Source organism: Abramis brama, assembly GCF_963993115.1.
Source record: "Abramis brama genome assembly, chromosome: 25".
Classification (NCBI taxonomy): domain Eukaryota; kingdom Metazoa; phylum Chordata; class Actinopteri; order Cypriniformes; family Leuciscidae; genus Abramis; species Abramis brama.
The window spans coordinates 21,485,588-21,510,341 of NC_139987.1; the positions used below are offsets into that span (position 1 = coordinate 21,485,588).

At 37.9% G+C, this 24,754-nt stretch overlaps 1 protein-coding gene across 1 annotated transcript in view; it reads left to right on the forward strand.

Moving 5' to 3' along the window:
• The window catches only part of kirrel3a (kirre like nephrin family adhesion molecule 3a), a 151,571-nt gene extending 127,133 nt beyond the window's left edge, over positions 1-24,438 (forward strand). Inside the window, exons 7-16 of the mRNA XM_084105582.1 lie at positions 5,607-5,755; positions 5,926-6,053; positions 8,634-8,760; positions 15,362-15,462; positions 17,754-17,952; positions 18,483-18,590; positions 19,415-19,498; positions 19,679-19,788; positions 20,737-20,823; positions 23,394-24,438. Of these exons, the coding sequence (XP_083961708.1) occupies positions 5,607-5,755; positions 5,926-6,053; positions 8,634-8,760; positions 15,362-15,462; positions 17,754-17,952; positions 18,483-18,590; positions 19,415-19,498; positions 19,679-19,788; positions 20,737-20,823; positions 23,394-23,858 (1,558 nt within the window). The 3' untranslated portion in view covers positions 23,859-24,438. The remainder of the gene's footprint in view (positions 1-5,606; positions 5,756-5,925; positions 6,054-8,633; positions 8,761-15,361; positions 15,463-17,753; positions 17,953-18,482; positions 18,591-19,414; positions 19,499-19,678; positions 19,789-20,736; positions 20,824-23,393) is intronic.
• The last annotated feature ends 316 nt before the right edge of the window (positions 24,439-24,754 follow it).

The window sequence follows — 24,754 nt, forward strand, 5'->3', positions numbered from 1 at the left end:
TTCCTCTGAGAGGATTAGAGCTGCCTCACTAGAAAGAGGAAGGATTATTTTCACTAGCCAATATTTTATTCATGTTCATTTTGTTTACATAAATATGGAAATTAATTTAACTTTGTTTTGTTTTTTGTTTTTTGTAAGACAAAAATGTAGCATTGCTTATTGGAGTCGTCCGGTCCAGTCGCTCGCAGAAATAAAACCCATCAATGTCCTCCTGTGGCATTTGAAATGAGATTAGTGAAGCTGTAAATTAATTAGCAAAAATAAAGCCTTTATGTTCGGCGGTCATGATGGCCATTTAAGACCTTAAGTATTTTTCATTCGTGGCTTTTCATAATTTCATAGAGCAATATTATGGCTAATGGAATCTGGTGTGCTGTGATCTCACAGCTCCACTAGTGTTTGTTTGAAATAGATTTTTCAATGGTGGATGTCAATTGCATGGTGGGGTGCAAAAGTTTGAGTCTACTAATGAAAATGATTTTATTCAGCATTTTTATGTTTTTTTTTTGTTTTTTTTGTTTATTTGTTTTTTGTTGCTTTAGTTACATCAGCCCTCAAGCTCTTAGCATTAACTCCACAAAACCTAATGTCATGCTCTCCAACATTGTTTAAGAACATCTTGGAAGCTTCAATGGACAAAAGAACCTATTACCGTTTGTAAAAAAAAAAAAATATATATATATATATATATATATATATATATATATATATATATATATATATTCTTTAATCTTTAGAGATTAATTAACATTCTTTCTGCATGTTATATTGTTACGCCAGAAGGTTGCTGTTTTAAATTAGTGACAGTTTTAAATTAGTGACATTCATTCATTCATTAAATAAAAATATACAAAAAAATGACTTTATGAGTGACTGGTTGAATCATTCTCTCAGCTGATTCTTCCAAACTCTGATTCACTCAGAAACTAAACAATCGAGTGAATCATTGAATCATTACCTCAAATTTGTTCAAAACATTGATTCATTCAGAAATGCTACTCCTTAATTCTCTTGTGGCTTAGTTTACTTCATGTCTACAACATACACGTCAGTTGTCAGTTATCAGTTATCAGATTACTGTCTGGAAATTATCGTGTTACATCGTGCCGCTCCACATCCAGCATAGATAGCATCACTGATTATAATGGGTTATTCCATTGGTGGAGCAAGAATAGGAAAAGGAACAATTAATCATTTGGCAAAAAATAAACTTTGTTTATTGAACTGTGATGTAGTGCGCGTGAAATTCACAGTGACAGTGAAATCGCATAGAGACTTCTGCTCTTTCTTTTCCAAGGATGTGGCCTTTCATTTAATCATAAACCTAGACCTCGCTCCACCAAAATAACACCTTCAAATGTGAGGCCATCATGGAGAGTTCAATAAAAGCCATTGCACTCAAAAAATAAGCCACAAGAAAAGAGTAAAAGAGAACGCATCTCTTAATTCTGGCTGTGAATGTTGATTTTCTTCTTGAACTCTAATGCCGGGTTCAGACTACACTATATCAGCGCAATTTTCTAAATGATTTTTTTCACAATTTTCCTTGAGGGACCACCACGACATAGTGAAAAAAGATACTGGCGAACGATAGCGAAGGAACTTCAGCAACCCGGTGAATACTGGAATTAGCATTAGGCTTGTACAAGTGAAGTCAGTCGCTAGTTCTGCCGTTTCAATGACATCACGCACGTCATTAAAGACGGCTAGCGATGATTGTTCGGGAAGCAACGTATAGTGTGACATGTTTCTTGTCCACAACACGAAAAGAAGTTAGGAGTCAAAATCGCATAATCTGACACAGTGACAATCGTAAAAATATCATGCAGTCTGAAACGGCATAAGAGCAGAAAAGTGGGAAGTTAATGGATGGAATCAGACACGTCGGTTTTCTGCCTGTGAATAAAGTGTGTGCTTCATGTCCCTCCAGGGGCTTTCTGTCAGCGCTGGTGTTGGTGCCTTTGTTCTAGCGTAGGTGATTTGTCTTGTCTTATCCTCATTTGTCACCTCTGAAGTGTCTAATGGAAGACGCTCTGTTGGGCGTGTCGAGCATTTGATGTGAACATGTGGCTTTGCTGCTTGGCATCGGTCGGCATCAGCGTCCACGTGGCTGATTGCTTGTTTTGGCGGAGACGGTTCGTACCACCCAGTGTTTTAATTAGAAATGCAGCAGATCACAGACAGCCCTCCTGCAGCATCTTAAAAAACAAACAATTTTGTTTTCCACGGGTGTTGTATCGGCTTACACCTTCAGAGGATTTTTTTTTTTATTCTAGGTTTTGTATGTATACTATTGCTGTTGAATAATGTAAAGAAAGCTGGATGTAGCAGCAGACACATGGATTTGATCTGTGTATTGTGAAGGTTTGAGAGCACAATTTATCTTTCTGGCTGAGGCTGGACATCTTATTCTGATGTTTTATTTGTGGTTACGTTACTGTTTTATTCTCATGTCCTTTTCCGAGATAAAGTTGTCACAGCTCTGTATAACACAATGTTTTCATCTTTGAATATGTCAAGACACAGCCCTTGTCTGAGCCAATGAAAGTGTCTCCCTGGCAGGAGGACGCTGTAATTTTTCAGACTGCTCTGGGTCTTGATTAAATTAAAGTAAGACAGTTAATCACTTAAATGTCAAAGATCCATGGAAATTGTTTGCAGCATTTTTCCTATTTTAGCAACAAATACGGGATTAAAATAATTTCATAAACAGCTTACGCTGAATATTGGCACCATTGGAATTGATGAAATTGAATTCTCCTAACAGGATGTAATAAGCCCTTTCCGGTGTTCGTTTGAATCCATGATGAGATGGCAGAGACCTGCTGTGATCCATAGTAATATCTTCATTTTAGACTCTTTTCACAGTTAATCAATTGCTCCTGGATTAGCTACACGTTTACATTGGAATGAAATGGATATCTGTCCATCGCTGCGAATAAAACATTTCTCTTGGCCTCTCCCCCCCCCCCCCCATTCCATTTTCGTCATATTTTGAGCTGGCCAGACTGTTTCCTGCTGAGATTGACAGGTGAAGCCATCAGTCCTGTCCTGTGTGTGGATCTCTCTCATGTGTGTGAGTTCACATGGAGGCTGCCGTCCCCAAAGGAACTCTGCAAAAAAGAAAGTTTGTGTTGGAGCCGTGGCCTATAGGGGTTCAGCAGTCACATACACATTGAGCCATGGTGTACATGCTGGCAATGTGAGTTTGAGTCTCGGTTCCATCAAAGTGCCCATGTAGAGCTGCTGTAGAGAGAGCAGATGCACAGATGAGTGAGGGGCGTTCACAAAGGACTTGATCTTCTGTTTTGAAGTGAAGTGGAATTGAATGCCGGTGTCTTGAGATGCATTTTTAGAACTAGTTTTAATTTGACGTCATTTTAAGAACAAATTATTCCTTGCATGAGACTCAGGCCTGGTTTACACCTGGTATTTAGATGTGTTTTGGTTTTTCGGGTCACAAGTAGATGAGGAAGACCATCCCGTTTACACCTGGTGTTTTAATCTGTCTCTTTTGTCCACTTTCAACCACTTCTGTCCAGATTTCTTTGAGGGGAGGGTCTATGAGTTGGTAAATGTATGGGTTTTTACAGATCTTTCGAACTAATGGACAAAACAAGCTTGCTCAATTTATATATGAATGCGCCCGGAGACAAAGTAAAAACATACAGAGAGCATCAGCTTTCATTTCTGCTCTGACATCCGCAAGACCACGCCAAACGCTGTAAGTGCGTGTTAGAAATCAGGAATGGTGAGAGAACGTCATGCTTGGTTTATTTTTTCGTCTTCGAACCAAACTTGGGTCTTCGGCCGACAAAGTTTAAATCCCATCTGGCTAGTGCGTGGGAATATCACAACTGTTCAAAAGTTTGCAAAAGTTTTTTTTGGGGGGCAATGAAACTTCCAGTGCACACATATAAATACAACAAGTTTAGACACGTCAGAATAGACATATTTACATGCAGATTATCAACATATGTACAGTTTTTTTGGATAATGTGAATAAATAGGATTGAATTTGTAAAATATTGCACTAAATGTGGAGTTTTACATTAAGAGAGGCCTAGAGAGGGATCAACTGTTCAAGAGGGAGATGGCCTGTGGGAAGAGGCCGCTCCTGTGCCTGGATGTTCTAGTTCCTGTTGTTCTGAGTTGTCATCCAGATGGCAACAGTTCAAAGAGGTTATGGCCAGGGTGAGTGGAGTCTGTGATGATCTTATGTATTGTGATGATGTTCGTTGTAGTATTGTAGGAAAAGGAATTACAAACTTTTTCACAGTGGGGTCAATGGAAGTGTCCCACTTCAGGTCTTGAGAGATGGTAGAGCTCAGGAACCTGAATGACTCAACTGCTGCCAAAGTGCTGTTCATGATGGTGAGTGGAGGTTCTCCTGAAATCCACAATCTTCTCCCCTGTTTTGAGCATGTTAAGGTTGTTATGACTGGACCTGACAGCCTCCTGCTCAACCTCATATCTGTATGCAGACTCATCACTGTCCTGGATGAGGCAGATGACTGTGGTAACGGTTTAATAACAGTTCCTAAATGCCAAATGATTAAAGTACAACGTTAACATTAAACACATCCTTAACCACAACAACAGACGCAACATTTTGAACAAGTTATAACATCATGGTTTGCAGAAAAATATTGTTGCACTGTTGAAAATGCAGATTTGCTGTCACTGGAATAACATTTTACAAATGACATTTAAAAATACATTGAAATATAAAACAGTTATTATATTTCACAATATCACTGTTTTTACTGTATTTTTGATCAGGTAATGCTGCCTCGGTTAGTAAAAGAGACTTCTTTCAAAAGTATAAAACATTTTAAAGACCCCAAACGTAAATACCTTTTAAAATACATGTTATTTGTTGTACATTAATTGTTGATAAGACATTCTCATGTTAATAAAGATACACTTATTTTTTTTTAAATATGTTGCAAAGACAGCAAAATATTAAATTTTTGCCATTTTTTGGTGTCCAGCATGGGGAAAAAAGTGATTGCTGAGCTTTGTCCTTGCCAATAAAAGTGATGAAAACGGCAAACATAAAATAAAAAAGCAGAGAGTTGTGTTGAATGCATTCATTATATCAAATTCTTTTTCATTTCTGTAACACTGTCCACTTTTACTTCAGAGATGCAAACAAAAGTCCATCTTGATGTGCTTGATCTTCCCATCTGAACCAAAGCAGTAGCGTTCGCCTGCATTGTCTGTGGTTTCTCGCTTCCCTCTTTACATTTCACTATAATAACTACAGCATCAAAGGGTGCCAATGACAGAGGCAGCATCTAAAAACCTCTTAATGTGTGCCTGTTATTCTTCTGCCAAAGAAGACACGGCCTGCCGACAGCATGAAAATGAAAAGGCACAAATAAATAAATAAAAACATGCAGTGTCCTGAAAATTACATTAGACACTCTGCTTTTGTTGTTTCAGTACACCATGCAAATATGACATGATCCCAGTCATTTGCCTGTGAAAAAATACCTTTCTTACCGCCTTTGATCTTTCGAGCAGATTTGGGAAAAAACCTTGGCAGAGTCCATCAGGGTTGTTCATTTCTTGCTCTGTGTGTGTCTCTGGTGGATAATTAGATGGGCGAAGGGGGGAAACATGATCACGGATGCGACGGGAGACACTTATGAGGTGCTGGTTGATCATTCCTTCTTCACTGAACCAGTATCCTGTGAGGTCACCAATGCCCTGGGCAGCACCAACATCAGTCGCAATGTGGATGTTTACTGTGAGTTTAACAGCATACCTACTGTGTATAAATATGTTTCTTTTCATTTTATATCTTAAAGGAATGGTTTATTCCAAAACGATTTATGATTTCATATTTTATGATTTAAAAAAATGATTTTATGTCATTTCAAACCTACATGACTTTCTTCTCTGAATGTATGTATGTAGTCGGCCCTCGTCTGGCTGCTGATCCCCAGAGCCTCCAGGTGGACCGGGGTTCTGATGCCGTGTTCAGTTGCGCTTGGATTGGAAACCCTTCGCTCACCATCGTCTGGATGAAAAGGGGCCATGGAGTCGTACGTACTTTTCTCTGCACTACTCAGAAAATGTATCTATGTATCTGTGAATCTATACTATTATAGTCCTATTAATATTTTGAATTAGCTTTCATTTTTATATTTTCCTTTTTTATAGTTTACATTACATACAAGTTTTAGTAATTTTGTCATGTGCTTTTGTCATTTTTATTGTTTTTTTATTACACTTTTTATTATATATTTTTTTATTTAATTTTTTATAATTATTTCCAGTTAGTAATATTAGTGCTTTGACTTTTTTAAAACGCATTTCAGTTAATTGCCAAGGGAACATTTGTAATTTCCGTTTAGTTTAAGTTTTTCATCTAATATTAAGATTTTATTTAAAGGTGCTCTGCGATGTTGAGTGACGTCACTTCTTGTTGACGTTCAAAGTATTGTCAAATAAAACGGAGGCTAGCTCAACCCTTCCTCCTCCTCATCCCATCCCCTCCCCCTCCCTTCCGTGCTTCCTGAAACAGTCATGAACCATTTAAAAAAAAAAAACTGGATTTACCCACCTGTCCAGCAAAAACAGAGCCACCTGAATGTCGGATTGGAAGCCCTTCTGCCGGCGGAATTCTCGCCACCTATTGAACGCTTTTCCGATGTAAATTCGGGACTTCGCGCATTCCTTCTTCTTTTCCCTATTCTTTGTTATTTGTTTATCGGAACGTCGTCTCTTTGGTCGTGTGTCGGTCATATCAAAATTCTCAAGAATATCAAATTTTAACGTTAGTTGTTGTCTAGGACATCTCTCCTCTAGCTAACTTCCCTCTTCATGCTTCTCTCTCCTCCACTCCCCACACCCCCCTTCATATGCACACGCACTAACCCCCCAACCCCCACCCCCAAATCATTTTTGTCGGTTATTAGCTGGAACACTGTTTGTTATGTTTCATGGTCCAGGCTGGGCCAGTTTGTTTTTGTTGCCGTTTGTGGAGCCTGGGCTGTCTACAGAGACCGCGTTTACAGTGTGTTCTGGGGACAGGCAGCTAGCGGATAGTGAGGAGATGTTTGCTGTATGTGACAAAAAGTGTTTTGGCCTAAAAAACGCGTGACATCGCTTAGAGCTTAAGCTTCACTCCAATTAACAACAATGTACAGTACTTAGATTTATTTTTATTTTTAGTTAACAATAAAAACGCTTTCTTTGACCCAGTCTGGCCAGTTTTTTTAAAGCTCATAAATGTTCAAACTTCAAGACTGTTTAAACTTTTTCAAAGCTTTCAAACAAAGGCTTTGTCGAACCAAAGGTTGTTTTTTTTCAGTTGATTTTGTTTATCTTGCTTAAAATTAGTTTTCAATTTAAATGCATTTTAATTCTACTTCCTTGCATTTAAATAAAAATTTCTATTCTGCATTCTGTCAAATTCAGGAATTTAATTGGAATTTAAAGGTGAAGTGTGTAGTTTCCGCGGCACTAGTGGCATCTAGCGGAATTACAAAAATGCAGCATATTTTCGCACCTCAAACCTAAATAAAGCTCTTACCGGTGCTTATGAAGGCATGTCTCAACATGTAAAAGTAGCTATTTTCTATAAGAGGTCCAACATATTAGGAAAACTTTTAGCTGTGTTGCTATGTGTTATGAGTAAGCAATTGAGTATCGCTCTGTCTAGAGTGAACGAGAGCGTCTCCTTTATAATAAACCGAGCCAACGTTTCTGAACTGTGCGCATTTTTTGACATGACGCGCCACAGCTGTTTGAGTCTGTCTACACTGGACACATCAAAGTAAACAATACAAACTGGAACATTTGTCTTTCTGAATGGGTGCATGATGATGTTGAATATCCATTGAAGAGTGTTTTAATTGCAATGTCTTGTTTGCTTTGACCTGATTAATCTTTGAAGGTCTAAATGCAGTTAAATTTGGCTTGCACTTCTGTAACTGAAGCTGAATATCTTTTTCCCATGTAACGCATCAGTCATGGTCCCACAGCAGCTAAACACCCTCTGGCTCCGCCTGCTACACTAGCCACGCCCCAAACTCGCGCTATAGGATAAGCTTGAAAGAGATTGACAGATCTGAGCGGACCACTCTCAATGTTTATATGGTGCCTGGAGGTCTCAATGTTTAAACTTGTGGCTGAGATAAACCCATTAATGGCATACTAATAGTAATCAATGAAAAATAAACTGGCTTAAGATAATGTAATTTAACATTAAAATGTTTACATACTTCACCTTTAAAATGAATTCTCAATCAATTTTTTCAATGGCGCACAACCCTGACTTATGGAGTTTTATTTTAATCTCCTTCTGGATATGATGAATTAAAACGACATACATGTGACGGAACTGTTTTCAAGGGCTAATGGACCCTCAGTAGTGCACATTGTGTTTGTTTGGGTCGTCATCTGTTAGGATCTCACAATTGATGTTGAGATGAAGTCAAAACTCAAGCAAGAGGCTGTATTTGTGACTACAGTGATGATTAATTATAGAAGCAGTTCTGCTTCATGTATTGGCTTCAAAAAAGAAAAAAAAGACAAGGAAGAGAAAACTTTTTAATGAAGAAGTTGCTCAGACTGTGGCGTTGTGTTTTTTTTTCTCCCAAACATCTGTTACCTTGCAGGTGCTAAGTAATGAGAACACCTTGACACTGAAGGCAGTGAGACAGGAGGACGCTGGGAAATACGTATGTCGAGCTGTGGTGCCGCGAGTGGGAGTGGGAGAGAAGGAGGTCATGCTTACTGTCAATGGTAAATACTTTAAACGCTTTGTATAAATGCAGTCTGTTGGTCTGATCTGGACCCTTCAACAAATTCTCATTTGCTTCGGGTTTTGATTGCTTTGACTCACAAGAGCTGGAAGAGCCTCTCAAATGTAGGATCAGGCCACATTTCGCTCGGGGTAAAGGGGATGTTTTCTACACTGTTTAGCTTTGCAATAATAGAGACATGCTCTATGACCCTCAGAGATATGGGCGCCGTAATCAGGAGAGATGATCTTGAACCGCTCTCATGATTTTTTCTTGCTCGTCAATAGATGACAGACCCGGGGCACATGAGGCCGAGTGATTTGCTTAAAGGACTCTACCAGGTTTCTGAATCAATATGGGCATATTGATTTACCCACACTTCAAGAAGTGTCTTTCCCTAAAATGTAATCAAAAAAAAAAATCACAGGCCATTATTGGGAGCTCAAAGAACACCAGCACCAGCAAGACCATATACATATATGTGTTTTGGTTGTTTTGCTTTGTCTTGCTGTAGGCGTTATTTTATTGGTTATTCTCTCTCTAGAGTAGCTCATGAAAAAAAATGTTATGGAGCTTTGTATGCTTTATCCATTTGTTTTGATGGAAACTTTTAAGTCCTAAGGGCTTTGCAATAACACTGGCCTGCTCCTGTGAGGCAATAAGCCTGTTCAACGCTCTATGAATTCTTAATTTTTGATGTTTTTCCTCTTGTGGTGTTACAGGGTTGAGGTCTGGGTCTGGTCGGCATGTGTGACTGCAGACCTCCTTGAGTCATTGTTTCTAATCCAGTCTAATCCAGGAATTATTCAATCAAAAATGACAATTCTGCCATCATTTACACTTTTGTCATTCTAAACCTGTATAACTTTGTATCTTCTTGTGAAATACATAAAGAGATGTTTTGAAGGATGTTAAGATCCAAAAAATAACAAAAAAAGCAACTTAAAAGTGCCAAAAAAGTAGTCTGTTTGACTTGCGCACCGAATTTTAAGTCTTCTGAAGCCTTTGTGTAAGGAACAAAGAGTACCCCCGTTGACATCAACTGTTTGGTTACCGACATTCTTCAAAATATCTTCTTTTGTGTTCAGCAGAAGAAAGAAATTCATGCAGGTTTGAAACAACTTGAGGGTGAGTAAATGATGACAGAATTTTCATTTTTGAGTAAACTATTCCTTTAAGTTTAAAATGTTATTCGGCTATAAGATACATTAGGACCAAATGATGTTTGGCATCCTTAAACTAAAAATCTGGTGCTTCACTTCTTCTCACATCATTTTTAACAATGCAGAGAGAGAGAGAGAGAGAGAGAGAGAGAGAGAGAGAGAGCTGTAATGAAAGGAAAGATTTTCAACCTGTTTTAACCTGTTCCTCACAAAAAGCTATTGTATAACATGGTTTCATAAGACTTGGGAAGCAATGGGTTGTATAGACTACTTTTGTGATCTTGGGATACCTTTAATGGTCATTTTTGAAACTTAAAAACCAATCATGACTTTTTTTATGTATTAGAAGAAAGTATATACTATACATTCTGCCAAATGCCAAAATCCTCTTTTGTGTTCAGAGGAAGGATGTAAGGTCACTCTTGAGGTCTTTATCACAATGTAGCACTGATAAAGTATACAAAGTACTTTGGATTCAGCAAGACTGCACTTTTTAAACCCAAATATTTTATGCAGTCTGTAAAACCGCCCACAATGTAAATGAAGTTGTGTTCCTGATGCAAATCAAGAACCATATAGGTCTATGTGATAATGTAGCTCAGTCACCTCATATGCCAGAGATGGTTCTTGATGATGACCCATATCTGCTCCTATTCTATAATCAATAAATTTTTGCTTAGGATGTGAACATGCAAATAATGAAGCAACACCGAGTTTTTTAAACTAGTTCATGTCTGTGATGATCAAGCCATTTGGATATTGCGGATACTCAGGTTACAAGCTTGGTTACAAAGGGAACTATTCCTTTAAATTTCACCTCAATGTTAATATTCTGTCATTATTTATGCCAAGCTTCAAAGTTGTTCTTCAAAATATACAATTTTATAATTTAAGAAGAAAGAAAGTCATATAGGTTTTGACTGACATGAGGGTGAGTAAATGACAGAATTTATGTTTTTGGGTGAATTGTCTCTTTAAGAATTGTGCAGCCATATGCTAATAAACAGAGGAGACACATTAGTGCTTAAATACCAGAAATTAGATGGATTATGCAGATGATGAACAGGAAATATGATTACTGATATTATAATAGATAATTAATGAATAGCCACATTAGAGTCCATTAGGCTGCAAGAGCATCTCTTTGACAAACACAGATGATGAATGAGGCCCTTCACAGAAACGGATCGATATTTCTGCCATCTCTACATTGCTCATGACCCTTGTCTAAGAAAAAAAGGTGCTTTTAAACTTCTTTAAAAAGAGCTCCTATTTCTGCACCTTCATCTCCAAAAAAAACAACAAGAAAGAAACAAAACAAACCAACTCGGTTCTGATAGGATCACGGTTTTGGATTAACCTCAGTTCTCCTTAAAATAAACAGGAAACCAAACACCCATTAACAACTTAGGATGCCATTTCAGAAGCATGTTATGGAAGTGTTTTTGAACGTGGAAGTTTTAAGAGGTTGTGTGCCCACACGGAAAATAAATAGTCCTAGAGCTAATGGTTATGTTTTTTTGAGCAGCTCCCTTCCACCCTCTCTCACTTCTGCTTTCTGTCCACCGTTTAGACTAGTCTTCTTACTGGCTAGGAGCTGAAAGTGAAGAAGGGATGAATGTTAATGTTTATAGCCCCTTACAACAGTTTAAGTTAAATTGCAAAATAAAAGGAAACCAAATGCACCCCTGTTACATTGTTTCTGGCAGTGGTTCTCAACCGTTTTGACCATTAACATGGTTCAGTATTTTGTTAACACTTTACAGTAAGGCCCCATTTGATAACTTAGCTAAGTAAGTAATAATGTAGAGCGAGGCGGTTGTTATAGCAAATACAACCCCGACAGGCTGATCAGGAGCCCGACGCGAAGCGGATTTATTATAAATAAATAATTTGACACAAAATATTGATTTAAAAAGGAGTTTATTGATTTAAAAACGATTGCATTGCTTCCGCTAAATAATCCGTTCCGTCTCTACGGTTAGAATCCTGCGTCCATAGCAACGCTCTGTTTTTCATGGCAACGGTGTGTTATACTTAGCAGCGGTCTGTTATCATTCTACATTAGAATTCAACCAAGCCATGTAATAACATCAACTAACAATGAGCAATACATTTGTTACAGTTTTTATGCATCTTTGTTTAATGTTCTACAACTGTCCAGTGGTATGTTACTGGACATGATCATGTTAGCTCAGTTCCAACTTTTAATTTTCAAAAGGTATTAGTAAATGTTGGAATTAACAAACATTAAGATTAATACATGCTTTAGAAGTATTTTTCATTGTTAGTTCATGTTAACTAATGTAGTTAACTAATGTTAATGAATTGAACCTTATTATAAAGTGTTACAACAAATTTAACACGATTCATGATTCAAGAAGTTATGCCATGTGCATTACTACAAATAGAAATATAAACAGTACTGTTCTTCAATAAAAACATTAATTATTGAGGGAAAACAAAAAGCATGATTTTAGTTCATACCTTGATTTTATGTTTTTATTTTTAGCATTTTAATTTAGATTAGAGCTAAACATTTTAATATGTAATAAAGGTTTGTAATGGAAATTATAATTAAATATATTATTATATATTTAATAATAATTTCCATTCTGTGGCTCCCTTTGAAGTTTATTGAGGCCCCCTGGTTGAGAACCACTGATAGACACTCTTTTAAATGTTGGTTTTTGGTTAATTTATTGTATAAATTAATGTGTATCCTTGATTATAAATGTATATATTTTAAATAATAATTTATTGTTTTGATAATATGCTAAATTAGATGCGGGTCAGTTGGCGTAGATGATCAGGCCTCCCTGTTTCCCACCAGGCACGGAGCGAGACGTGTGACGCCACCTTCCTCGTTCGGTTTGGTCTCACATCCCGCTTTCTCTCCCTGCTTGTTTCCCATCTGAGCCTGAGAGATAAAGCTGTTTAATTACAGCCCTCATTTATGGTCATGATCCCCTGTCAGATTTGTTTGGCTCCCCCAGAGGACACGATCTGAGCAGACTGCCACTGGAAGAGCACGGTAAAAGCGTCCCACCCCTCTGCCCGACTGCAGCCTTTGAGTGCACGTGTGATTAAGAGGGTACTGGGGAAAGTGAGAGCATTGTCTCGCTCTCTCCAGAGAGACGGTGCTCCTGTGTACAGAAGACTCCTGCACACTGCTGGGATCTGTAATTGATGGGATAGTACTCGCGCACAGAGACACCCGAATTCCAATTAAAATGAAAATCTGTTTTCGTATAGAGACACATAATGAACCTCAATCTGCTGTGGATGGAGAAATGGAAATGTTATGATTGTATTTATTATGATTTGATCTCCCTCTTTTCTCTTTCACTTTTAATTATTTATGAAATTAAAATTTACTCTAAGCATTATTTCCAGTTTTGTTGAATAAGATGCAATGGGAAGAGTCATTATTCTGTCATTATTTACTCACCATCATGTCATTCCAACCCTGTATGACTTTCTTTCTTCCGTGGAGCACAAAACGTAAATGGTTGGAGAATATCATGCCACTTTTCAATATAATGAGCACTGGAACTGTCAAGCTCCAAATGACAAAAAAAAAGCACCATAAAAGTGTTCCATGCAATCCGTGTTCGAGTAATATGATAGCTTTGAGTGAGGAACAGAATGAAATTTAAGTGGTTATTCAGCGAATAACAAATCTTAACATCCTACTTAGCTCTCTTTTGTGAATTCGTGAGAAAAGTATTGATGTACAATCAAATAATTCTTTGAGGTGGATCTTTTCAGTAAATTTGACCGTTATATTTGGCATGGTATTGAAATTTGTTTCTTTTCTAAGTGCAACTTATTGATCCTTTTGTGAATGAATCATCCATGCATGTTTCATTTTGTATTTATTTTATTTTTTTTACATTAATTTGTATTAAAATGTGAAACGTCAGGTTTTACTCTAGTAACCTAATCAAGTCCACTTAATCTAGCACCACCCTACATATTTTTTTTCTTTTTTTGATAATCTGTTTTAGGGGTGGGCGACATACCGATAGACACGATTAACCTGTTGAAATTTGTCAACCGGTAGAGATTTTGGACTATTGTCTCTATTGCAGTTAAGCTCACATAAAGTTGCCGTTCTGTGCCGTCTCAAAAGCTTATAATTTGAATGCGTTTTTAAGCCTTGCTGTTTAAAAACAAGTGATTTTAAACCATTTAAATCCAATTAGCAGCGAAAGAGAACTAATTTCGGTTTATGCAATCTGAGAACGTAAATGGCTGAGAAAGAAAGTGCATGTGTATCAGTATATTAGATCAGTGCGTTCGCTCTTAAAGTGACAGCAGCCTAATAAACCTGCTTTGTTCTATTGTAGGCTTTTATTTCTAGTGCTTACAATTTTCAGGTAGGTCTATTTCATATGTGTCTTTGTTCTATTGTAGTTTTTTTGTTGTTGTCCCATTTCTTGTAATCATTTTCTTTGTTCCTATATTAGCACTGACTGTTTACTTGTCTTCAGAGAGCTTGATTTTTTTGTTCGTTTTTTAGGTTTAGTTTAGTTTTTTTATGTGATTTTGAAATTGGAGATGAGATTTATGAAATTTCAATTCAATTTAAATATCATAAAAACTTTATTTGAAACAAACATAACTATATCATGATATATATCATTATCGTGAAATAAAATGATTCGTATCATGATATAAGATTTTGGTCATATCACCCACCGGTAATTATCTGTCGCTACTTCCATTACATTGCTATACTTTAAGCTGTTCAAGGGTAAAGTGTCAAGTGTTTAACAATTCACTAAGGAAGAATTTGCAGCTGCTGTGTTTGTCTTACTCTCGTTTTGTTTAAGTGCCTGAAAAAATATGCAAATCAGGTAATGTTGTGAATGTAGCCACAAAATCTGTGCTGAGTACAATTCAGACACCTGAATCGGATCTTGTCTGGATGTGTACCTGGTTATATGTGATATATATATTTTTCCCATCATTTGATTATTGTTTAATTAATTGTTTAATGCAGTGATCAATGGAAAATGTACATGAACATCTCTTTTAAAGGAAACTTACCGTAATAGTGCATTGATAACTGTGCCAGTCAAATAGCACTGAGTTTTGTGAATAAAGCACAATCTATAATGAGCCTAATTTAAATAGAATGGAAGCATGTTTGTTCTGAAAAGAATAACAATGTCTTCATTTAAATACTCACTGGGCATTTAGAGGCTGGTTTTAAACTTGTTTGTGAGCGGTCAGTGAATTAGAAGCAGTGAAATACTGCATGCAGAAGTTTACTCTTACTCCTCATCTTAAGATAGAAGATGATCAATAACAGATTGGAGATAATAAAAACAGCAGCGTATGTCTCTGTTCTCAGGGAGGATGTGTGCTGATGTGGTGTGCAGGCGGTGCATCTGTCAGACAGGAAGCTTGACAGTCTGTTGTTTGTTTCAGGACCTCCCACCATCTCCAGCACACAGACGCAGCAGGCGCTGTACGGGGAGAAGGGCCAGATCAAGTGCTTCATCCGCAGCACTCCTCCTCCGGACCGCATTGTGAGTCCTACAGTATCTAGCCATCTATCAATCAACAATATTTCTGAATCATTAAATCAGTACTTCATTGTCCACTTACTTGTTGTATTATTAAAATATAACATTATTATAATAATTAGAAAATGTGATGTGATAATAAATATTTTATAATAACTAGACACATAAATGAATATAAATGAATTTATTTTATACCCCCCCATGGATGAAATTCTACGAAACTTAGCATACCCCCAGAGGATGTCAAGTTAATCATACACATGAATTGTGTATTAGGGGTTAGGGGGGGGTGGCCCCCGGGGACCAAACGAAATTTTTCCGTAAAAGTCTAGTGGGGCTACATGCCCACCAAATTTCATGTTCCCCGGTGTTTCGGTGTCCCTGGTATCGTTGACGAAAAATTCAGTAAGATGACGGGAAAAAAAAAAAAAAAAAACTTTGACAATCGATTATGGGCTAGGTTGATGTGGGCCCTTAAGAGCAACATACCATAAAAATTTCTTCATCCTCGGTACCACGGTTCAGGTAGTTATTTAGGAAAAACTGCATTTTTTGGGTTTGGGGGGGCCCAGCGCGGGGGGGGAGTGGCCCCCGGGGACCAAACGAAATTTTTCCGTAAAAGTCTAGTGGGGCTACATGCCCACCAAATTTCATGTTCCCCGGTGTTTCGCTGTCCCTGGTATCGTTGACGGAAAATTCAGTAAGATGACGAAAAAATGACAATCCCTATATGACCGCTTTCGCTAGCTATGCTAGCGGCGGTCATAATAATATTTTCCATCTATCATCTAACCTTTCCATCTATCAATCATTCTATGTGTTTAGTGGTCAAATATTTCTGAATCATGTCAGTAATATTCAAACATTATTTAATGTTGTCATTATTCAAATCAATATTTAATGTTACTCACATCATTTTTTATAGAATTAAAATATGATATTCAAATGTTAATAACAATAGTGCTTATATACATTACCTTTTAAAAGTCTGGCGTCAGGAAGATATTTTTTAATAAATTAATACTTTTGTTCATCAAGGGCGCATTTAAAGTGATAAAAGTCACTGTAGAGACAAAAAAAAAGGTTTCTACAAAAATATTAATCAGCACAGCTGTTTTCAATAACAAGAAATGCTACCAAATCAGCATATTAGAATGATTTCTGAAGGATCATGTGACTTTGAAGACTGGAGTAATGATGCTGATCATTGAAATAAATTAAATTTTAAAATATATATTAAACTAAAACAGTTATCTTAAATTTTAATCGTATTTGACAATATGTATGTTTTACTGCATTTTTGATCAGCATCAACGACTTCTTTCAAAAGCCTTTCAAAAATCTTATCAACTCCTAAGATTTTGAGTGCTACTCGAGACTACCATCTATTTTGATGATAAACAGTTAAGAGGAGCAAAATATGACTCCATGAAACAGGTTGATGCTTTTAGAGTTTAGATTTCAGGTCTTTTAAAGCATTGAAGATCTATCAAACAAGATTTATCACTTGAGTGTCTGGGTTTATTTCAGTGGTTTGAGTCCCTTTAACAGAACTCCGTCTCATACACCGTATCTGCTGGGTGTATGCGTGCACGAAAAAAAAAAAAAAAGGTTGTTTATAGACCTTAAATAATTAGGTAAGATAATGATGTTTTCTAAAGTTGAATTCCTTTTCTTAAAGTAAATGTCTTGACTGAATTTAAAATGTCAAGTTGCCATGACTTCTGCTGTAATATTAAATTATATAATTATTTATAGCAACTCAAAGAATCATAGTTTTATGCAACATTAAATGGTTAGTTTTATTATGTGCTTAAACTCATGTTTTCTAGATGAATGTGAAGGAGACTAAAGTACTTCTTGTCCAAAATTATTGACAACATAAAAAGAAAAAAACCTTTGTGAAATACCACCACACACAGACCTTTAACACTTGCGTGAAACAATCAATCACTTTAAATCGAGGAACAAACTCCTCCTGACATCACAGAACAACGAGTGTAAATCAAATTGGCAAACCGTCAGACAATGCAACCGTATTAATTATTCATGACTCGATGCATGCTGGGAAGAAGCAGAATGGACTGAACCGCAAAAGCATTTCTTCAGTCTAGGCCTATTTGAACTAAAAAGTGCATTAATCCAACTGACCTGCTGTGCTTGTGGGCTCGACTTTAGAAAACAGAGTATTTCGTAATAGCAGAACTGCACTGAAATGCTTTACTTGTGTTCCTGAAAGTTGTAAGAAGTTTGGAATAGTAAGTATTTTATTTTATTTTATTTATTTTATGCAGGCATGGTCGTGGAAAGAAACAGTGCTGGAATCAGGAACATCGGGCCGTTATACCGTGGAGACCGTGAGCACAGAGGAAGGTGTCATCTCCACCCTCACCATGAGCAACATCGTCCCTGCTGACTTCCAAACCATCTACAACTGCACCGCCTGGAACAGTTTTGGCTCTGACACCGAGATCATTCGCCTCAAAGAGCAAGGTAATAATCAAGTTACGTGCGTGCTTGCGTGTGCCTCAAGTGTGTGCAAGTCTGTTTTACTCGCGTCTCGCAGTGATTAAGTACCCTGACTTGATTTTTCAGGGCATTAGGGCAAAGACTGGATCATAGTCTGTTTATTCAGGTAAATGTCACCTACTTAAATCTGTGGATTTCCTTAATGGGATTCCGACATATTCAGAACTTCCATTTGTGATCCAATTTAAAAAGCCCTTAATCCTTTTACTTGGCTTTATGATTTCTTTGAAATATTTTAATGAAATTAGATGGTATTTTTTATTCAAATGCTGGCCCATTTTCCTTTAGTAAAGCTGATTCCCAAGGTGCAGAGCTGAGTTATTCAAAGAGGTCAGCTCATCCCCGTAGGATTTAATCGAAGACTCTTGGAACACGACTTCATTATGTCTCCTCAAGTGACAAACAGGCTCCTGATCCGGACTGTGCACGTTGCATGGGTTCTACGTTCTGTCACTGGTTGTCTGATGATCCCAGCGGTTCTGTGTTCTCCTTAGGGTCTTTGCGCTTGGCTGTCATCATTGGGGTTGCAGTGGGAGCTTTCCTGGCTCTCATCGTCCTCATTGGGACCCTGGGGGCTTTCTGCTGCGCTCGAGTGCAGAGGAGTAAGTGAGCTCGTTGTTTCTACAGAGACAGAAAACACAGAGGCGACTCGCCCTGCACGTCCACTGAGACACCCAGCGTTTTTAGACTCAACTTGCCATGTAGTATTGCACATTGTAGCACAACTTCATCCACACACGCACTAATTAATAGGAGCACTGCTTAACTACATTTTCCTGTAGCATGACAGCAGCTGAGATGTTGTCAAAATTAGTGTTGTTTTCCAACAATTAGCAGTGTACCGTGACATAACACTACATCGCTCTTTTTTAAATTATATTGTACAAAGCTGAGCAAACTCTCCTGGAAAGTCTGAAATGAATATAATAAAAAAATACATGAATAATTCAAATAAATAATAAAAAGATTTAGCTATATATATATAGTAACACTTTAGTTTAGGGTCCAATTCTCATTAACTAGTTATTCTCACTATATATATATATATATATATATTCAATTGAAATTGCATGATTAGTTTGGTGTAGTTAGCTACTTTAACCTGTAATGCCGCTACATCTGTTCAAAAGGGAACTACTTGACAGTAGTTGAGCTCCTTTAAGGTTCCAGTAGCTTGTAGCTCGGCAAGCCACATTTTCCTCATCACTGTACCACACAATGATAAGAGCACACCCGCAGCTTACTCACATCTTAGTCTATCTGAGGTCTTTATTGTCTTATCTTTCTGTTCGCAAATTGCCTCCATTAGCGGTGAGCTCCAGCTCCTTACCAGCAGCAGCCTGACTTTATCTGGCCAGGACTGTAAAGACCTCATTTTTTAACAAGTGATATTTCTTTCTTTGCATGTTGTGACCGTGCTCCACAGAGGACATGCACCTGGTGATGTCATCACTCCCAGTGTCACTCTCCTCTCGGCAGCGAGAGCTCTCCGGCACGTTAAAAGGCGAAAGTAAGCCCTTCTCTCACCTCTTTCATATTAGCCGCCATGTTCTGGGAAAATATACATGCATGTTGTTCACGAGCGAGTGCTGCACATTCACGAGTCTCAGAATCATGTAAAAACTCAGCAGAAGCTGTAGGATATTGTGTGGTTTGCGTCACTATGGCTAATCAGAATGATTTCTGCCAGATCTCAAAGGGGTCGTATCCGCTAAAAATGACATTCGAGTGGAGATTGTCCATAAGGACCATAATGCAGCCAGAGAACCGGAAGAACACAGCAACATGAAGCAAATGATGGTGAGTTTGCACTCCTAATCCCCCCTCTCCACTTCTCTCTTACTTCCTTTACATCTGGACTGGTTAGCATTCTTCTCAGTTATTCTGCTGTTATTCAGGTGTAAATTGGCTCCTGCAGAGCTTCAAAGCCGAGCTAGAAACGTTTACGTACACATATGTATGTTTTGAGTCTGAAAAGTCAAACGTTATCCTAAAGATGCAAGATATGATAGTGTATCTTGCTGTCTTTAGCCTCGTTTTTTGTTGTTGTAATGTTCTAATATTGCTTGTAGTTTGTCACTAGGTGCCATCACATTATTGGTCTTCTCATAAATGATATGTATTGCCAGTAAAATTCTAATTTAATTCTATTTTTACAAGGAATCTTTTTTCTTACTGTACATTCTGAAGAGGAACGTGTTTGTATATAAATATTAGCAGTGCTACATCATGAACCAGATGAACGATTATCAGTGCATAAAGTAAACTCAGTCAGAATGATGCCAATTTTGACACTGTTTTCCCACACATCGTATTTTATTATGTGCCTGGAATGATCACGTCTTCACCACCATTGGTAGTCACTGAATTGTTTGTATAAATAATTGCTGCTAATTTGCATAAAGCTATAATTTTCTCAACCATTTTGAGTCGCTGGACACAACCACGTCACTGTCACTATTGCCAGTTTCTTGTCAAGCCCTCGCTTTAAGTCTCTGTCAGAGTAAAGGTTGTTTTTTTTATTTTTTTGTCGTCTTCCTTCCCATCTACCCCTGCAGAACTCAAATCACAGCACTGCAGCATCCTTGAACTTTGACCGGGTTCAGATCAGACCACAGCTTTGATGGAATTTCTGTTCTTGCTAGATGCTGAAATTCTCCTGTACATGCTAACAGGCTGAAATCAATACCAGTCACTGGTGCTTCAGCACACATCTACTGCATCATCTCACTTTCTCTCTGCTTTTAGATGGAGAGATCCGAGTTTCAGCAAGAATCGGTGTTAAAACAGTTGGAGGTCCTGCAGGAGGAGGAGAGGGAGCTACAACACATTAAGGTGATGAACAGAGGGATGGAGATATGGGGGGAAGAACTCTGCAGGACTCACATCTGTCACCATTAAAGAACCCCTGAGAGTCATTTCTCCATCACACTCATAAAAAACAGATTTAATACAACAGCCGCGTAATCTCACAGAATCTAATAAAGCAGAGTTGGGGGAACTCACGCTCTCTGACTTGTTTCAGAATTCCTGGCCATGTTCTTTTTCTTTACTGAGTCCGTTAAAGAAATGTTCCTAAGTGGACGTGTTGTCATACTGACTGACTGCATGTCAGATCTCCAGTGCGCAAGTTTTCATTATTTTCTCTGGTAATTGAGAGTATACCGAGACGTTTGGTTGAATGTGCATGCTAATTCGTTTATGAAAGCCGCTCGGCTAGACTTCAGTCTGGAACTTTTGCCTGGAACTTTTCAGCCCTTCAGATCATTTCAAAAGCTCAATATTTCAAGGACTTGTTAAGATCTTTGGAAATTGCACATTTAAGACACTGCATCCATTATTAGTCAAATGTGCTTAGGCAAGCGTAACTAACAAGAGATGGAAACTTTGACTTGTGACTTTCCATTGAGTGGCATTTGCAGAGAGAAAAACATTTATCAAAGATAAAACATCATATTCTTTCCTTTAGATAAGTATGAAATTATATATTATTATAAGTATTTTTAATTAATTGTCTTGCAACAGGGTTTGTAAATCTAACCTACAGCATAAAAAAATACCACAGGGATTTTAGGATTTTAGACTTTTTATCAGCATAAACAGTCTGTTCCTTACCATCAGTATTTAACGCAATCATGTAACTCGTTAGAAGACTATGAATGGTGAATTGTGTTACATTTGGAAGCAATCAGACTTACGATTTTCAGCTGCCAGACAATAAAACAAGTGTAAAAATTCTATAGATTCAAGAATTTTCAACTTGGTCATCCTATTTTCTACCAACAACCACACTTGCCTTAACAATCCCTCTAAGGCAAAATCGTCATCAACCGTCAATCTTCCATTCCATCTAGTACGATAAGCCATTGGCCCCCAATCAGAGAGGTGTGGCCTTGACTCTGACAGCAGTAAAAGTGAACACCATACTATTTTTTTTTTTTCAGGAATCCTTGAGTTATTTCACCTCAGCACTCACACAGGGCCGCTATGATTAAAAGGAGAGAGCAGATATATGTTATCTATATAGAAATTGGCCAAAAATAAAATGTGAGTGAATTTTTATGGAGATTATTTCGCATATTTAATACCGACATGAAGCGTCAAGGCCCATTTAATTAGCTGATAACAGGATTTGACTGTTTATGCTGGAGATGACTGTTTCACACCACTAAACCATGTAATCTTCTTAGCGTGGGACAGTTATCAGTCTGTTCCCTAATTTCTATGTCACGCTGCCTATAATTAGTGTGAGCTGAACTTGACCTTGGCTTTTTACAGCTAACAAATACATGAGAGGAAAATTACAGTTTCCTTTTTCTTTTTCTCTCATTTAGCTTTTAATTCAGACTGAAAGGTGTATACTATAAAAGTCCTGTAATATAAATAATTGTTTGCTAAAGTGAATAATTGTGCTAACAGTTTTTTGGATAAACAGATTATTTAGATGGCAAGCTTCATGTAAACATCCAAATGTCCACAAACAAAAAGAAAGATTCATTTGATGTGTTTAATGATCTATTGACTTCTTTGAGTCGAGAATTCATGAATATTTTTAGTGTGTTATTTCAACAGAAAAGACTCTTTTTTTTACATATCAGCCACAGTTTAACTTACATTATATACGCTACCATAGCGCTGCGCCATGCATATGTAATTTAAGTCATTTCCAGTCTTTTTCCAATTACTTATTTGCATAGAAAGTGTTCAAATAATTAACTCTTTCCTTGCCAGAGTTTTTTTTTTTTTTTTAAAGGTGTCAGCCACCACCAGCATTTTTTATCATTTTCTCAAAAATGTCATAGCCCCCAGAATATTTTGTTGTATGAATATGCAGTATATCAAAAGAAAGAATAGAGCCTCTGCTTTAAAAAACACACATTCTTCACACATTCTTTTTTATCAACACTTGAATGTGGGTAAATTTCATTAAAAAAAAGCAACATTCTAATCAAAAAGCTGAGAAAAAAATATTTTTGTCGAAGACTACATTCAGATGGGATTCAGAACGATGATCAAAACATAGATGGAGTAGATCGAGTCCATCAACAGCCCCAAAGCTTCACAGTCCCATAGCTCGTCCTGGGTCGACATTTCATTCAGCAACGTTAGGAAGTTTTGATTTATATGCTGTTTAATGTTGATGATCGTGCCATTTGCTTATATATGCTATCGCTTGTTTCTGCTTCTTTTTCGCCTGTGTTTTGATCCGGAGATTCAGTACTCTTTCAGAAGATGGGTCATAGCGCCCCCCCCCCCCCCCCCCCAGCGTATAACAGTGAAAACACAGAAAGCCTGAAAATTCTGTCAATGGCGGGGAAGCGTTGTCTCATAAATGACGGAAATTTCCGTCAATGGCAGGGAAAGAGTTAAATGATTGATGAAATGTATTTATTTATATCTAATAGGATCCAACCAATGGATACTACAGTGTGAACACCTTCAAAGAACAGACGACCCCGACCATTTCTCTGACAGCCAACCAGAACACAGAGGTTCGAAACCCTGCCACGGCGACCCTCGGGAAGCACCGCGTCCCCACCGGCATGTCTTACACCAATATTTACAACACGCTGGGTGCCGGTCCCAACCGCCTATACGACTACAGCCAGCGTTTCGTGCTGGGCATGGGCAGCAGCTCCATCGAACTGTGCGAACGCGAGTTCCAGAGGGGATCTCTGAGCGACTCCAGCTCGTTCCAGGACACGCAGTGCGACAGCAGTGTCAGCAGCTACAGCAAGCAGGATGGATACGTGCAGTTCGACAAAGCTAGCAAAGCCTCTGTGTCGTCTTCATCCCACTACTCACAGTCGTCCTCCCAAAACTCGGACCTGACCCGACCGCTGCAGAAACGAATGCAGACGCACGTTTAACGTGAGCATCGTATGTGTTTTTGAACGAACACTAAAGGTGAGTCACCTGTGCTTCATGCATCATTCGTGGACAAATTCAAGCGTCGCTAGCTTGGAAAGACAATACCGACATCTCAAGCTCATTTTTCTGTATATTTTGAAATGTAACGTGTTTTTTAGATCTCGTATTCTTTGTGGAAGGCTTGCGAGTTTGTTTTTTGGATGTTGTTTTATAACATGACAATCAGGAGTCCATACACACAATCGCCATTGACTATCACGACGAGCCGATCTAATCTGTTCCGCGCAGCCTGGGATCCGGTTCCTGGCAGTCGGAGGCGGGGAAAACTCGAGGCTTGTATCCGTTTTTTTTTTTATAAGGAGCAAAACTTGGGCCGTTTTGTAGTTCTTCTGCTGTGGCCCAAAGCACAAGGGTGTCTGTTCAATGCCAACCGCAGTGTTTCTCTGCTGATAAAGAAATCTAAACGAGAGGATGAATGATCCTCCGGAGGTCATCGCTGAAAATAATCATTCTGTGCTTTTCTAAAGACTGTAAGATAGATATCACTTGTGTGCACTAAAATGTTTTTTATTCATCTCTCTCCGTGGTCTCTCGTCTTTATTATTTCATGCTTTGTGGGGTTCTTTTTTTTCAATGCTATGCGAATGTGTGGCCAAACTGCATGTGTGGAGAGTTCTTCAGGAGCTTTTGCTAACGTGGACAGCGTAGTGTTTACATGCCAGAGACCAGAATGTAAATCCCAATTTTTCCTCTTTATTTTCTTAACACGTATTCAATGTGAGCTGATCATTTCAAAACTTCATGGTTAATAAGTGCGTTTGCATATGTATACGTCCTGTGAATTCAAACGCTCTGTTGTTAAAAGCTTTTTTTATACCTCCAACAATGTGTTGTT